Source organism: Microtus oregoni, unplaced genomic scaffold, assembly GCF_018167655.1.
Source record: "Microtus oregoni isolate MIOR12 unplaced genomic scaffold, Mior012 000001F_ref0000356, whole genome shotgun sequence".
NCBI classification, from domain to species: Eukaryota; Metazoa; Chordata; class Mammalia; order Rodentia; family Cricetidae; genus Microtus; species Microtus oregoni.
The window spans coordinates 13830868-13845751 of NW_024543060.1; the positions used below are offsets into that span (position 1 = coordinate 13830868).

The 14884-nt window shown below is 44.6% G+C and overlaps 1 protein-coding gene across 5 annotated transcripts in view; it reads right to left on the reverse strand.

Annotated features, from left to right (window-relative positions):
* Positions 1 to 14884, reverse strand: part of Lrch1 (leucine rich repeats and calponin homology domain containing 1) — a 189620-nt gene that overhangs the window by 86914 nt on the left and 87822 nt on the right. For all 5 annotated transcript variants that reach the window (XM_041666903.1, XM_041666887.1, XM_041666912.1 and 2 more), the window contains exon 2: positions 9661 to 9805. In XM_041666903.1, coding sequence (XP_041522837.1) covers positions 9661 to 9805 — 145 coding nt within the window. The remainder of the gene's footprint in view (positions 1 to 9660; positions 9806 to 14884) is intronic.

The window sequence follows — 14884 nt, forward strand, 5'->3', positions numbered from 1 at the left end:
GGGACATTCAAGAGGACCTAGATGGCAGGCAAAGAAGGAAGTGAGGAACGGTGTTCAAAAAAGCCAAAGAGATGGAGAACAAACTTGGGATTTGTGAGACAGGTCTTGAAGATGCTGTAAGGAGCAAAACTTTGGGGAAATTGGGCTTTGAATAAGTGCAGGAAGAGAAAGGGCAGCTAGATGTGGGAACGGAGAAGAAACAGAAAGAGGCAGAAAAGTCAACAGGAAAGCGTGATCGAGGCCACGGAAAGAAAATGGCGCTGGCACCAGTACCTAACAGAATTCCATTATTTTTGACACCTACCTGAGTTCTTTTTCCACTCATGAATCAGTGTTAAGCTCTCAGAAACTGTGAAAGGCATAAGGAACCCTTGAGCTTCATCCCTAACAGACCAGGCAACATCATCTGAGCCACAATCAGCCACATCCTGCCTCAACTGTGACCGTGCTTTTTCTACCGTAGTAAACGCTGCAGAGCCTTCCTACGGGGTTTCTGAAGATCTAAGCATAAAAGCTTGAGGACTCCCAAGGAATAGAGCGGAGAAACTGCCTTTACATAGAATGGTGATAAAGGGTGCCTGGCAAGCTCTACAGATTCTATGTAAGGGCTGCAGATGTCAGTGCTGCTGTCAGTGGCCACCCCACTGAAGTTAGGCTGCTTTCCAGGGCACACTCTGGCTGAGGTCGCCATGGTCTCACCACAGTCATCACCTACACAAGGGACAGCACTCAAAACTGTTCTGCGTCACCTCCCTGTAGGGCTCCCATTCAAACACTGGCCAGGGGAAGAAGGCTGACTGACTCCCCTCAGAGCACGCGGGTCACTCTTTGGTCCTGCCCCACCTACCTTCAGGCAACAGGGTCTTCATAGTCCTAGGGATACTTGCTCCAAAAGGAAAAAGATGCACACCCTCCAGGAAATAGTTTCCCCATTTATAGTGATGAGCTCACTAGGCACAACTCTTTCACGTGCTGATAGAAATCTGAATGAGTGCCCTGGATGGAGAAGGCACCAGCTCACAGGCTGGGGATGCAGGGGGAAGAAGAGCAGGAGGAGGAAGCCCTTTAGGGCTGATATCCTCTCCAGCTGCTTCCTGGCTGCTGTGAAAAGAGCAGCCCTGCTCCACCACTCCCTCCCCAGCAGGGGCCTCTCAAGCTTCGGGAACTCTGAGTCAAAAGAGGATGCTTTCCACCCATGTCCTGCTCATTTAAACACAGCAATGAAAGTCTTATTAGCACACCAGCAATACACACACACACACACACACACACACACACACACACACACACCGTGTGTTACAGTGTAAGATATGTAAACACCAATTAAAAAGTCACCCACAACTGTCTTTAGATGTATATATTGGTTTTTTCCCAGCAGGCACAGACGGATTAGTCATAGAATTAACTGCCCAAGCTAGAAAGCAAATCTTGACCCACCTAAAGAATCTACAAACTGGAAGCACTCCCTAAAACAGTGAAACAAATTCAAATTAATTTTAAAAGGGAACCTAAAGCAAGGGCATGGAAATGTAAAGCTTGTTGGTCAGAGTAATGCTAGAAAGTAGAAAAGATTGAAGGGTGATTAAAAAAATCAGTGCATATTACGGTTTAGACAACTGACCCCCCCCCCCCCCCCCGCCTCCCAAAGCTCATGCATTAAAGGCTTGGGTACCTGGGGTGGTGATCTCGGGAAAGGAAGAGCTATTGGTCTTGAGAAGGTAGGTGGAGCCTTCTGCTGTACTCTTAGGTCACTTGGGGCGCATTCTGGAAGAGAGCCCACTTCTGTCTGTTTCTTTGCTTTATGGTTTATGGGGTGAATAGCGTTTTGGTTTCTTCCATCACATGCTTTGTTTGGGACGTTAGTACTTCCCAATCTTGTACTGAAGCATCAGTAACTAAGTCACAATCATTTTACATTCATTGTCTTTATTGTTTGTTTAGTACCAGAAACTAAAATATACATATAAAAATAGGCATCCACCCAAAGCTATAGGCACCCACGCCTTGAAGGTTCAGTGGGACAAGACTATAACCCAGTACTTGGGGCACTGAGGCAGGACGTGTTGTTTTATCTCCAGCACAGTAGCTACAGCTGAATGCACAGCTGTTTCCGTCAATAACTGTGGCTCTGCAGGACTTCTCCAGAAGCCACCACCAGATCTACCTCCTGCCACTGCCATCAAATAGAGTTTTTAATTAAATCTCTATCGATCTATTTTTCAATAAGGCTAAGGAGTAGGAAGCTGGGGTGAAGACTTGCTAGCTCAGAGAGGTTGAGGCGCAACTAGCTGACCTTCCCTCATCACCAATGTCTCCAAAAAGAGCTTCCCTCCCTCACTGACAAACCAAGAAATACTGCCACACTCAAAGTCCCTCCTACTACTTTCTGGGCGCCTCTCTATCAGTCTTCCAGACTCCCTCCAACTCTCTATGATTACTTTCTACCAACTAGTTGCTAGCTCCACTTCCATTGATTTTATTTAATGAACACAAACACAAACTCGGGGTTCGTGGTGTTATCATGTATCCCGCAACAAGTAGGACTACAGGTTTAGCCAAAGCTTGGGCTTAGAAAATCAAAACACCTGTAGGCAAAACAGAATGAAGGAAATGAAAGATCAGACTAGAAATGAGTGAAATAGAAGATGAAGGATCAACAGATAATATAAACAAAAATTGGGAGGATCATACACACACACCCAACATCTTCAATTAAAAATAATCAATCATGGGGGCTGGGCACGGTCATGTATGCCTTTAAACCCAGCATTCAGGAGGCAGAGGAGGCAGATCTCAGTGAATTTGAAGTCTCACTGGCCTCAAGTTCCAGGTCAGCCAGGGCTACATAGTGGGACCTTGTCTCAAAAAAATAAAAAAAGAAAATCTTCTGGAAAAAAATGAGAAGCGAATGCACACGCTTACAGTGTGAAGGCTAAAGGGGGGACTATAGCAGCATTTCAAAGACAAAGGGTTTTTTTTTTTTCTTGTTTCTATACTCAGGCTGCTCCCTGAAAAATGCCCGAACAACTACTTTCAGGTTCATGAAATAGTTCTGCAGAGCACGGAATGCAGTGGAGAGGGCACTCAGCAAGATAACAGGGGCAAAGTGTTCAGCAACCTACACAAAGCCAAAGCAGGGGCCCCAGTGTGACCCAGGGGAAGAGCGTGCGCCTGCCTCACACCTGCTACAAGGGCTGCAGAAAGACTTGTTTAGTGACATCACAGCGACATGGTGCTGGTGGTGATGAGTACAATTATTCCCCAGATCCAGAATTCTGTGTGTGTGTGTGTGTGTGTGTGTGTGTGTACACATGCTTTTTCTCCCATCTCTCATATTATATACAGGAAATGTAGTGAGTTGCTTATTAGTGAAACAGCATCGTTTCAAGGTGTTTTTATTGGTCTAGTTGAGAAAATAAACGCAATTTAGAACTTGCTCACTTGGGACCACAGAACGAACACTGGGAACGACTGTAAGTGGAAAGGAATTTCTGCAGTGAACTCAGAGCAAGTGTTGCTTCATTTCCAGAGGGCTACTCTGGGGCACGAAGACCTTAACATGACTATAAAGATCAGAACCAGAACTGAAGACAAAGCCCGCAAACCCAGGCTGCGCTCCGCTGGGAGAGCACAATGTCACTCTTGTGTCGCCGGCTTTTTTTTTCTCCCAATACAAACAGGGAGTGAAAACATCTGTGATCAGGTGTGTATAATGGAAAAATCCTCTGCGGAAGTCTTGCCAAGCCTGGGCTATGCTAAAAGGAATGGAATTTGGTAAGAAATATCCCGTTATTAACTTACTTGTGTTTGGTAGAATGCCAGCACAAAACAAAGAGACAGAAACTTACACACACTTAACGCAGAGCAATTTATAAACACATCCAAAAGTTTAGGGTTCTCCGACTATGTCTGTCCATATCAACAAACACCAGGGCTTAGAAAAACCAAGGCTCAAGCCACGTGTAGACAGGTGCACTGTGCAGCCTGGACATCCCAATGGCCTCTTTCATTTCTACCACTCCATGGAAAATGTTTTCATTTTTTAAGATTAATACTATCAAATTCCAGTCTGGCTCACTGTGTTTTAGTGTCTCTGTGTATCTGAGATTTCTTAAGATACGTGACTATCATAGACCAGCTACATGCACACAGACACATGCATACACACAATTTGCATGCATATACACACATAGAGATACACAAGAGCACACTGCATGACCACACACAAATCCAAACATACACACATGCATGTGCACACACGTGGCTGCATGAGTTCACACATGCATGTACATACACACACATACACACATACACTCTTTTCCTTTTGAACAGAGCTTCATAAAAAAGGTAGAGATTTAAGTTTGTATTAATTTTTTAAAAAAACCTCCAAGTTCAGAAAAAAATGGCATCAATTTTCCCATTTTCTAGAGCAAAGACATACTGTTTTCCCGCAGATAGCTTCTTCAGAAATGGTCAGTGTAAGGCATGAGATCAACGAAAATTAATTTTTGTTTCACAACAAAAAAATGAAACAACTGTGCCTTGTAAAGTTGCCCCAACCCAGGGTCCCTCAAACAAGAGAGTGGGTATTCTGAGGCTTAAAGATCATTTCTGAGAACGAGTCCCAGAAGAATGTGGGGCTACTGGTTATATGACCATCAGGAAGTTGGCTCTTTCTCCACATTGTTTAGCAGCCAGAAAGGGTACCACGGAAGCAGGCGGCAGCCAGAATGCATTCCTTTTACCGTGTGATAACATTTCATGCCACAGACAACCCCCTTCACGGGCAACAGCTCCAAACCCAAGTTGGGAAGAGAGGGCTTCTGAGGGGCAACCCAGGCCCAGCTGGTCCTGTTTTCTCTGAGAATAGGAAACCCGCTCCCCCTGGTCCTGGAAGCAGTCCCATTGAAGAAGTTTGGGTTTTGATGCCTCCACCCCTGAACTTCTCCAAGATGAGCCCCCACGCTCTCCATTCTAAGATTCCTAACACTCACTGCAGCCAAGCCCTCTGCTGCTCCAGGCTCTTCTAGTTTCTTCTGAAACACTAACACCTTTCCAGCCCTTTAAAATAGATTTTAGGCTTCTTTGTGAGTTTCCGGTTCCAAGAGTTTGTTGCTATACAGCAACAGGCTTGCTGAATCACTTTTATTGTTCTTGGCCACATTTCTTGGACAAAGACATTTTCTAGCAGGAAGGCAGGGGGCACACACACTAAACTAACATAACCTTTGGTTGCAAACAGCAAGAAGCAAAGATTAAAAGAAGCTAGATGCTTCAAACCAGGCTACATAAGCAGCAATAAAACAGTATTTTCCACAAATACTACATTTCCATCATCTAAGAGAAAGTGGAAACCAGTTTCATGTTTTTAACTGCAGTCTACGGCGAGGATGTTTTCATGTGTGAATCAATCCTGCCTCTGGAGAAGACACGAGGATCCTTGGCACAAAAGCAGCCATCAGAAAGATGAAGATAACGTGAGGGAGAAAGGATGCCAGCCAAGAACCTGGCTACGCAGTTAAAACATGTCCCTGCTCTGTTACCATGATCATCATCTTCATCATCACCAAGACAATTCTCAAATATTTATGGTTGTTTACACTGCCAAAATGTACATGATCCTCAGGGGACGGAACCAACTTTGAACATTCCCATAAATTCCAAGTATCTTTATATGGGATCTTTTTTTATTTCAGAATGTATAAAATTAGTAATTCCTGCATGTAATTTGTTAAGAAAGGGAGGAATTCTAAATATAGCAAGAACGGAGCTGGAGCCCCATGGTGGCGCATAAGCCTTCCACGTCCATGCCCTGGTGTGATCCCCACCGTCACAGAAACACACCAGCATTAGGGCTTCATTTTAAGTACGGAAACCTGAGATCTGGGAAGACATTTTTGCATTACTTTATCTAAAATGTCTTTCTTCCTAGTTAATGGGGGTGGAGGGGGAGCGCAAGTGCCAAACACCACAGAAAAGAAAATGTTTTAGTTGCTTAGGAAGGAGATAGACTTAGGACTATTGAAATGGCTCACCTATCACACCTGATAGTCTAAATTCAATCCAGAGGACTCCCGTGGTGAAAGGAGAAACTGAACTCCCCCAAGCTGTTCCACACATATATACGTATAAATGAATATTTAAAATTTATTAAAAGTAGGTGACCCCCCCCCTCCATCCAATTGTTAAAGCTATTGCCCAAATATGGCCTCCTCAGTTCTTCCAGTTACCAGTTTGCATCCAGCTGGAGCGGGGGCCAGTCTGAGTCAGGAAGCTGTCACGCAGACAACGGACGGCACAGGGGTTATGATATTACTCAGCGTCACAGAGGGTGCCAACAGCGTTGTCTAGACAAGGTTACATATTCACAAGTACACAGCTACGGCAGTCACCTACTATTTCAAAATCAACAAGTAAAACTCTCCGGCAAGAGCTATTATGACACATTCTGCCCAAATCGCTCCCAAGCCTAGAAGTATCCTAGAGATACAATTCTGAGGAACTTTTATCTTTTAGTCAAGCAGCATTGTGAATAACACAACTCTAGCTTCTTGGTTTCTTTAAAAAAACTCGCTCTCACCATCATTTCATATTTACATATTCATATCCAGACTGACTTCTGCAGGAGGTCATCAAAAGTAACTACTTGGCTGGCTAGTTTTTGTCAGCTTGACACAAATCAGTCACCTGGCAAGAGGAACCCTCAATTGAGGAACTGCCACCATGAGACTGGTGTGTAGGCCAGTTCCATGGGGCATTTTCTTGATTGATGATTGGGGGGGGAGGACCCAGCCCACTGTGGGTGGTACCACCCCTGGGCTGGTGGTCCTGGGTTCTGTAAGAGAGCAGGCTGAGCAAGTCATGAGAACAAAGCCAGTAAACAGCACCCCTCCATGGCCTCTGCACCAGCTCCTTTCTTGAGCTACAGACCCAACTTCATTCAGTGATGGACTGTAGCCTGTAAGCTAAATAAATCCTTTTCTCCCCAGGTTGCTTTGGGTCAGAAAGGTTCATCGCAGCAATCTGAGATATTAGTATTTTGGGCTCTCAAAGTGGTCCATGGGGTAAAGGCACTTGCCAACAAGCCTGAGGACCCGAGTTCGATCCCCAGGGACTACAAGGCGTAAGGTGAGAACTGAGTGTTATAAGTCACCCTCTGACCACCGCACACACTCCATGGCACACATTATCCCTCCCCCCCTCCGCTGAAAGAGATTTAAAATGTAATAAATAATAGCATAATTATCTAGCTTTAAAAAAAAACTTAGAGGCTAACCATATGTGTTTTATGAATGCTCACATTAGCTCCTAAGAGCTGAGGCATACTCTTTCTTAGTATTTTCCCCTCCTATTGTGTTCCTTCAAAGAACACATGGTTTGATCCAAGAGAGTAAGTCTCAGAAATGTTAATATTCAAAATAGGAAATGTGGAAAAAGAAAAACAGACAAAATTTTGAAATTCCCAATACCATTGAGAGATGAGACATGGGGTGAAATGCAGAAAGCAATTGGAACAGTCTTTTCTTTCCTCTTCCCTTACACAGGAACTCACCACAAAGCGCCAACCGCATTACTTACTCTTCAGCCATTAACAACAACTTGTCTTTTGTTTTTTCTTTTTCTTGAAGTTTTTATTTTTTTTATTTTACTTTATGTGTGTAAGTCTTTGTGTGCATGTATATCTATATAATAATTGCATGCCTAGTGCCAGAAGGGGGCATAAGGTCCCCAGAACTGGAGTTACAGACAGTTGTGAGCCCTTATGTGAGTGACAGAAATTGAACCCTGGTCCTCTAGAAGAGCAGTCAGTGCTCTTAACCGCTAAGCCATCTCTCCAGCACCCCCTTCTTTGTCTTAGAGAATTCTCAAGTCCACACTCCATGATAGTCTTTCTATTCATTTGAGGACAGCAATGACCTATTCTCAATCAAGTGTAACGTACAACTTCTTAGAACAAATACATTACTAATTTTTTAATGCAAATATAGATCATCAAGTGTTTTTAGGATTTTATAGTCAACTATGCCCCAAAGATATGGACTTAATAGAACAACATGAAGTTACACTGATTATACATATTGTTGTATATAATAATACATACTTATTGTATGCCAACTACTGGGGTCAAATGCTTTGGCAACAATTACAACTAACAAACAAATCTCTTGAGAAGTCAGGGAATCAAAATCTACAGATTCGGCTGTGTGGGTTCCCAGGAAAGTCTAAGGGAGCGAGCTTCCTGCTTGGCAGAAACTGCAAGAAAACTGAAGCCGGACAGATGCACCAGGAGCCTGCAGAACTAAAGATCAGATAGATGAACCTGCAGATAACCTAATAGCACCCTACTCTATTTTCAAAAAAAAATAAATAAATCAAAGCCAGTGATAACTACTCCTCGGAATGCTTTCACCCTGAGGAAAAACATGCATGCCTATGAAATAGGATGGAAGCCTCTTTGTTGTTTTGGTTACAAAAAAATAAAAAGCAAAAGGCCCCTAATTTTTCAGGAGCCAAATAAAACAAAAGGCAAAATCAAAAGAACAATAACAAAACAAACAATAATAAACAAAAAAACACTGGCATTACTATGTTATAAAGAGTTGTTGTCTCTGGTTTACTGGGAATTTTGAACTTTAAAATTGATGTATTTGTTACGCACCATGAGCCTGGTTGATTAATTAGCTCCTACCCTATACTCACCAAGATGCTAGTGGCACGAGAAAAGATTCCGGCTGGAACAGGGGAGCTGGCTTTCATTACGACAGAAGGACTACAACAACAACACCCTCTCTCCTGAAATCCTGAGTGTGTGGTAAGGATTTGGGGGTCAAGGAGTGAGAATCTGACCACAGCATCAGCTACAAAGTTTAAAACCAAGATTCTAGAAGAACTCATTTTCCTGAAACTCTAATCTGCAGCATTAACACGGTGCAGTGTTACACGATGCTACCCAAGGCAGACGAAGGCTAAGACTCGGCACACACCAGCTTCATTTAATGGGAACTAAGATGGCAAACTATCTGGCCAGAGAGCTCAGTGGTCATCCACATCCTTCTCTTTTGTTTGTTTGGAGGTCTTTTTTGGTTTTTGTTTGTTTTGGTTTTATCATTCATTCATTCGTTTTTTCAAAACAGGGTTTCCCCTCTGTAGCCCTAGCTGTCCTGGAACTCACTATGTAGACAAGGATAGCCCCAAACTCAGAGATCCACACACCTCTGCCTCCCAAGTGCTGGGATTAAAGGCGTGCACCCTAACACAAATCAGATCCTCCACAATTTTCTTAAAGTGACTGAACTCAAAAAGACTGGCTACCTCCCTTTCTCTTGAAATGCCTTAACTGTCAGTCTTCTTCCTTCCTCCTTCAAAATCTGCATGAACTCCTGAAGACAACATGCTAGCACCTTATACACATGATGCTATGTCAATATTCCCTTTTAGAACCCTGCCCTGCTGACATCTGGGGGAAGTCCAGCACCAAGAGCAATACAAAGGGCCCTATAAACTTAGGGCCTCGTTAATATTTCTGTGGTTTAATTGCAAGAATGATCAAGAATGGCATCTCGATCATTGATGTCGATCACGATGATCGACAGACAGACGCATCATGGTTTTGGGCTGGTCCCCGAAGGCACGTGATCAGAAGTGCCCAGTTCAACCTACCTCAGGTTTAAGTAGGTCAGCATCTGCAGATTGACGATGGCCTCAGGAATGACGCGGATGCAGTTGTGATACAGGTTAAGGATTTCCAGGGACACGAAATGGCACAGCTCCATCGGCACTTCCACCAGCCTGTTTTTAGACAGATCTACGAGAGAAAGCAAAGAAGGCACCGTGAGTACATCGACATCCCGGATAGATGCCCCGTTCCTGCTTTCCAGGCAATGATCTGAACTTCACCAACGTCATCGCTTTTCTGCCTCTGTTACTATTTCCATCTCTTGGGCAAATTCAGAAGCACATGCACTAGGGAAGCAAAGGTGCCGGTGGGGCTTCCGGTCTCTGACTTGTACATCTGGCTACACAAAAGCAGCTCTTCACCAAACTTTGGAAATTATCTTAGGGAAGAAATATCTTTTCACATAGACAAATACACACAGTTCCCAAAACCATCACTCAAACTTGCATTCATTACATGCACTGACTCCAATCAGAGACCAACTCTCCTAACGTAGGAGGGATTTGTCTGTTATATCCTCTACAAACAGACACATAACCAGCACTTCTTTAAAAAAAAAAATGTCTTATTCACTAGAATACTTACAATGTACAAGGCTAACATGAACCAACTATGTCCATTAAGAGTCAATATGTGTCTGCCAAACAATTACCAGTAAAAGTGAACCCCACAGCCAAGTCCACAAAAACAGGGGCAATGACCTGTGCAGAGATGTGAGCACACAGCAGCACCCGCAAACAAAATGATGCAAGATCCTTAATGGCCAAAGGTGAGAACAGCAGACATGGCACCAAAAATAGGAAAGCAAGGATGCCACCGTGAAGAGAGAAGTTAACACCTAGGGGATGATAAACTGGGAACTTTATGCTCGTGAACTTAAAACTTCCCAGACAGCTTGAAGGAAGAGGGTGAACTTGACATATGAACACAATGCTTGTGACAAAATGATGCCTGAAAACCATGATAAAAAATGGGGGACGATAGTCCTTACATTCACAGCTGAAGAGACTCTTATACAAAGAGAAAAAGATGCTATTGTCAGGAGGATGGAGGCAGGGGAATGGTACCCAGCTCTGTGCGAAGTCCCGGGTTAGATCCCCAGCCCCACACCAGGAAGGAGAAACAGCACTGAAGTGACTGCCAGGTCCTAGGCATTGGATGGGGGTGGGCAGGGCATGAAACAAATTTCCTTTCATGAATGTTTAGGACCAAAACGGAAAAAAAATCCAATTCCAGAAGGCATGAAGATTCTCGTGTGTTGCAAAGCAGGAAATGTGCCCAGAAAACAGACGGCTGTTTCCTGTGAGTTCAGCTCAGAAAGTTCCACTGAAGTTCACAGAGAGACAAGGGTGGCGTGCGGCCTGGTGTCTCCAGTGTTTACAGTACAGGGTGTTTGCTGTCCCCACCTCTTATCTCCTCATGGTCTCCAGGAGTGGGGGAAAGTTCAGCATTCTTCCCCCCATTTTCCTCTGGGCAAACTGATCTGCGCTGACAGAGGCCTCTGCAGAGGTGGGGCTGGTCCTCCCTTAGTCCTCCCTTAGTCCTCCCTCATTATACACTCAATCTAACATTTTCCTATTCAACTCTTTGCTTCTTTGCTTGTGTTGGTGATTTTGTTGATTTCCCTTTTGGAGACGGGATATTACTATGCAGGCTCAAATTAGCCTAGAACTCACAATCCTCCTGCTTCAGCTGCCAGTGTTACCACCTGCCACAGGCCTGCCTCCTCAGGACCCTCTGAAAATATTGTGGTTGTATTTGAGACAAGGTCTAACTTAGCCAAGGCTGACCTTGAACTCTCTATCTAGTAGTGGTGGCCTTGAACTTCTGATCTCCCAGTTGGGTTTAGGCAGATGCCCCAATGTCTAGCACATACGTTTATTCAGAGCTGAAGAATGAACCCAAGACCTCGAACCCTGGGCCTTATGCACACTAGGTAAAGATGCTACCAATGGGGCTATATTAAAACTTTTGTTTCTAATTGTACTATTCTCTATATGCCTTCTCAAAGGTCCTTCCTTGAAAGAAGTCAGGCCACATACCCATCACAAGTTAAGGTCTAAGCTGCTGACCGTGGGTATCCACTGTGACCAGGCCTTCACTGTCCCCAAATAAGTACATCTTCATATGTACCAAGCTAGTGACAATTCCCCTGCGCCATGAGCGCCTATACTTCTGGATTTGCATCAGTTTCTACAGCAGAAGGCAAGAAATCTACATGCAGTCTAGACTCTGCCGATGCCTACACAAAACAGCTGCCTCAGTCAGTAGCGCAGAAATTGAAGCAAAACAAAAAGAGTTTGTTTGGGTTAATGAACCGAGTGCTGAATTATTTACACACACATCAACATTCCTGAGAATATGCTTTCTACAGAAATGGAAAAACCACACGCAATCAAGGAGCTTAAATGTTTAATAGAAAAATGCAGCAAACTCACAACAAACCATAACTCGGGATATTCCGAAATATACTCTTAATAAATCTGGGGCTGGAAAGACGGCTCAGCAGTTAAGAGCCTGTGCTACTCTTGCAGAGGTCTTGAATTTGGTGCACAGAACCTGTATTGTGGTTGGCAACTGTAACTCCTGCTCCAGAGGACTTGCATGCTCATACCCACACACAGAAACACATAATTGAAGAATAAAATTATATATATACATCATATATACATGTATACATACATACATATATATGCTCTAAATCAGGAGCTGAGTGTGCTTGTAAGAACAGATATAGCTGGTGAAATCTTTATAGCACATATATACATACATATAATATATGTGCTCTAAATCAGGAGCTGAGTGTGCCTGTAAGAACAGATATAACTAGTGGTGAAATTTGTACAGCACATAGCAGATGCCTCATGCAAACCCTACATGGAAGAGTACTCCCTCCAACCTATGGGTAAGAACAGGCTTGGGTCACTTGCCTAAAGCACAGAGCTTGACCGTGCTCCCCCAGTAGATCACCCTTATTCAAGAAATGATGCAAACAAGACCAGGACAACACATCAATCTTCCAGTTTGATTCGTCCAAAATTCAACCAAAATATAGTCACCGTGGCATAGGGAAGCAAAGTCGTGCCTCAAGTACAAACAGGAAAGCACTGAGCTTGGTAGGCTTTCAAATATATGGCTTTTTTTTCTATATGCACTGTTTAATTTTCAACTTTGTTAGTGGAAGACAGAAAGAAGAGTACCAAAAATTGGGCATGGACGCTCCTCTGAGCTTTGCATAAAGCCTAAGAGCAAACCATCGGATGCCTAGCATGGAAGGGAAGTCCGCACTAAGGTGTTTCAACTTGGATTATCAGATTACAAAATAACATGTGTTCAGAATGCTTCCTGTTCCCTGAAAACCAAGAAGAAAAGCAGAAGCGGGAAGAGGGCAGGAGGATGGAGAGAGCGAGGGAGAACAGAGGAAGACGACAGAAAGACAAGAGCAGGCCAGCTGGGGGCTACATAAGCTACTCTCTGCCCCCTGCCCAAAAGAAAAAGAAGGGGAGGGGAAGGGTGAAGAGAGGAAAGGAAGGAAAGGGGAGGGGAGGAGATGGAAAGGAGAGAAGAGGAGATGGGAAGGGAGAGGTCCAAAGACCTGGGAGTGGAGGGAAGAGGAGGGGAGGGAATGAGAGCGGGAAGGAAGGGGAGGATAGGGGAAAAAAAGGGAGGGGAGGGAAGGGGAAAGGGAAAATGAAGGGAGGGGAGACAAAAAGAGGAGAAGGGAAGAGGGAGTGAATTTCGGACTTCATTGTAATCAAAGGCACAGGACAGTGAACACCCCTAATTTAGACCCTGACAGAAGACAGCAGAGCCAAGAAGACACTTACCCACCCCACTAACAACAGAATCCCAGACACCCCAGAGTCTGAGGAGTGAAACCTCCACTTAAAACACAGCAAGAGCAAGAAGTCTAGACCTCAGGCACAGGGTAAGAGGACAATTCACATCTTAACTTCGAATGGCAATCGAAACCAGTGGTGCACAGTGGTGAGAGACCCAATAAGGCCTGAGCCTTTCAGAAAGAAAGGGGCTTGAACATAGGATTTGTGTGTGTGTTGATCACTTACAACTCTGAGGCCTTTGGGCTATCAGTGAATCTATTTAGGGCTGTTTCATTAACTAAATAGAAGTAGATACCTGCCTAGCACCTCTCAGCCTGTTGGCATGCTAGGGTGACTGGAAGGGTTTTAGAAGCTGGGGGCTCCGGAAACTCTAGCGCAAGACTCAGCCATGGGAATTCTAGCGGCATCCACATGATGCCTCTCCTACCCCCTCCTCACCATTCAGAGATAGCTAGGAGGAGATGCTGATACACAGCCCCACTGGCATCCTTCGCCTCCACACCAAGCCTCAGCTGCAGGCGCTTTCCCAGGGATAGGGGTTATGCCCAAGAGGAAGCTTGAAAGAAAAGAGCCCCTGACCGGGCTCATAAGGTGAGGATAAAAATACTGCCCCAATTGGAGTCAGCTCTTGCTGGCTCTGACCCCTTATTCTCACTTCCTTCTCAGCAAGTTTCCAGTATAAGCCAGGCAACAAAAATCTGGCCAGGAATGAAGTTTTACATATTTTGAAAAAGCCATAGACATAAAAAAATTAGTTTAATATTTTTCCCTTTGTTTTACATGTGTGCACCACACACAGACACCAGGACTCGACACCAGGTGCTCGCCTCAATTATTCTCCATCTCATGCCTCTATAACCCCCAGTAAGGCACAGACTAGGGAAAAGCAAAACCGAGTCCTACCCCTGGGAACACACTAGCACGTCCTGAGATCCTTTCCTCACTCGGCTCCACAAGACTGGAGGACCAGAGAGACCAACTGCCCATCTGAGTGTATCCTGTCAGAAGGAGAACTATGAACCACCGGCCTATTTCTGGGGGCCTGGTCAGCATGCCACAGTCTTACAAAAGCTACATGACCTCTGGCCCAGTCTTGAACGTGTTCTCCAAATGAACGGGGTGTCTCCAAATGAACGGGGTGTATCTCAGGTGCCTTTGTCTCCACCCAGCCCAAGTGGGCAATTGTCCTAGCTGGAAACCCACCCTGGAGGTCTTGCTCTACAGTGGGGAGTCAAGTACACCCTAGCGCACACACACTTGGGAAGCAAACCAGCACCCCTAAGACACATCTGCCCACATCCGTTGCTTAATTCAAGTACTCGCACGAAAGCCAAGCAGCCAGAAATAAAACAATAAGTATCACACT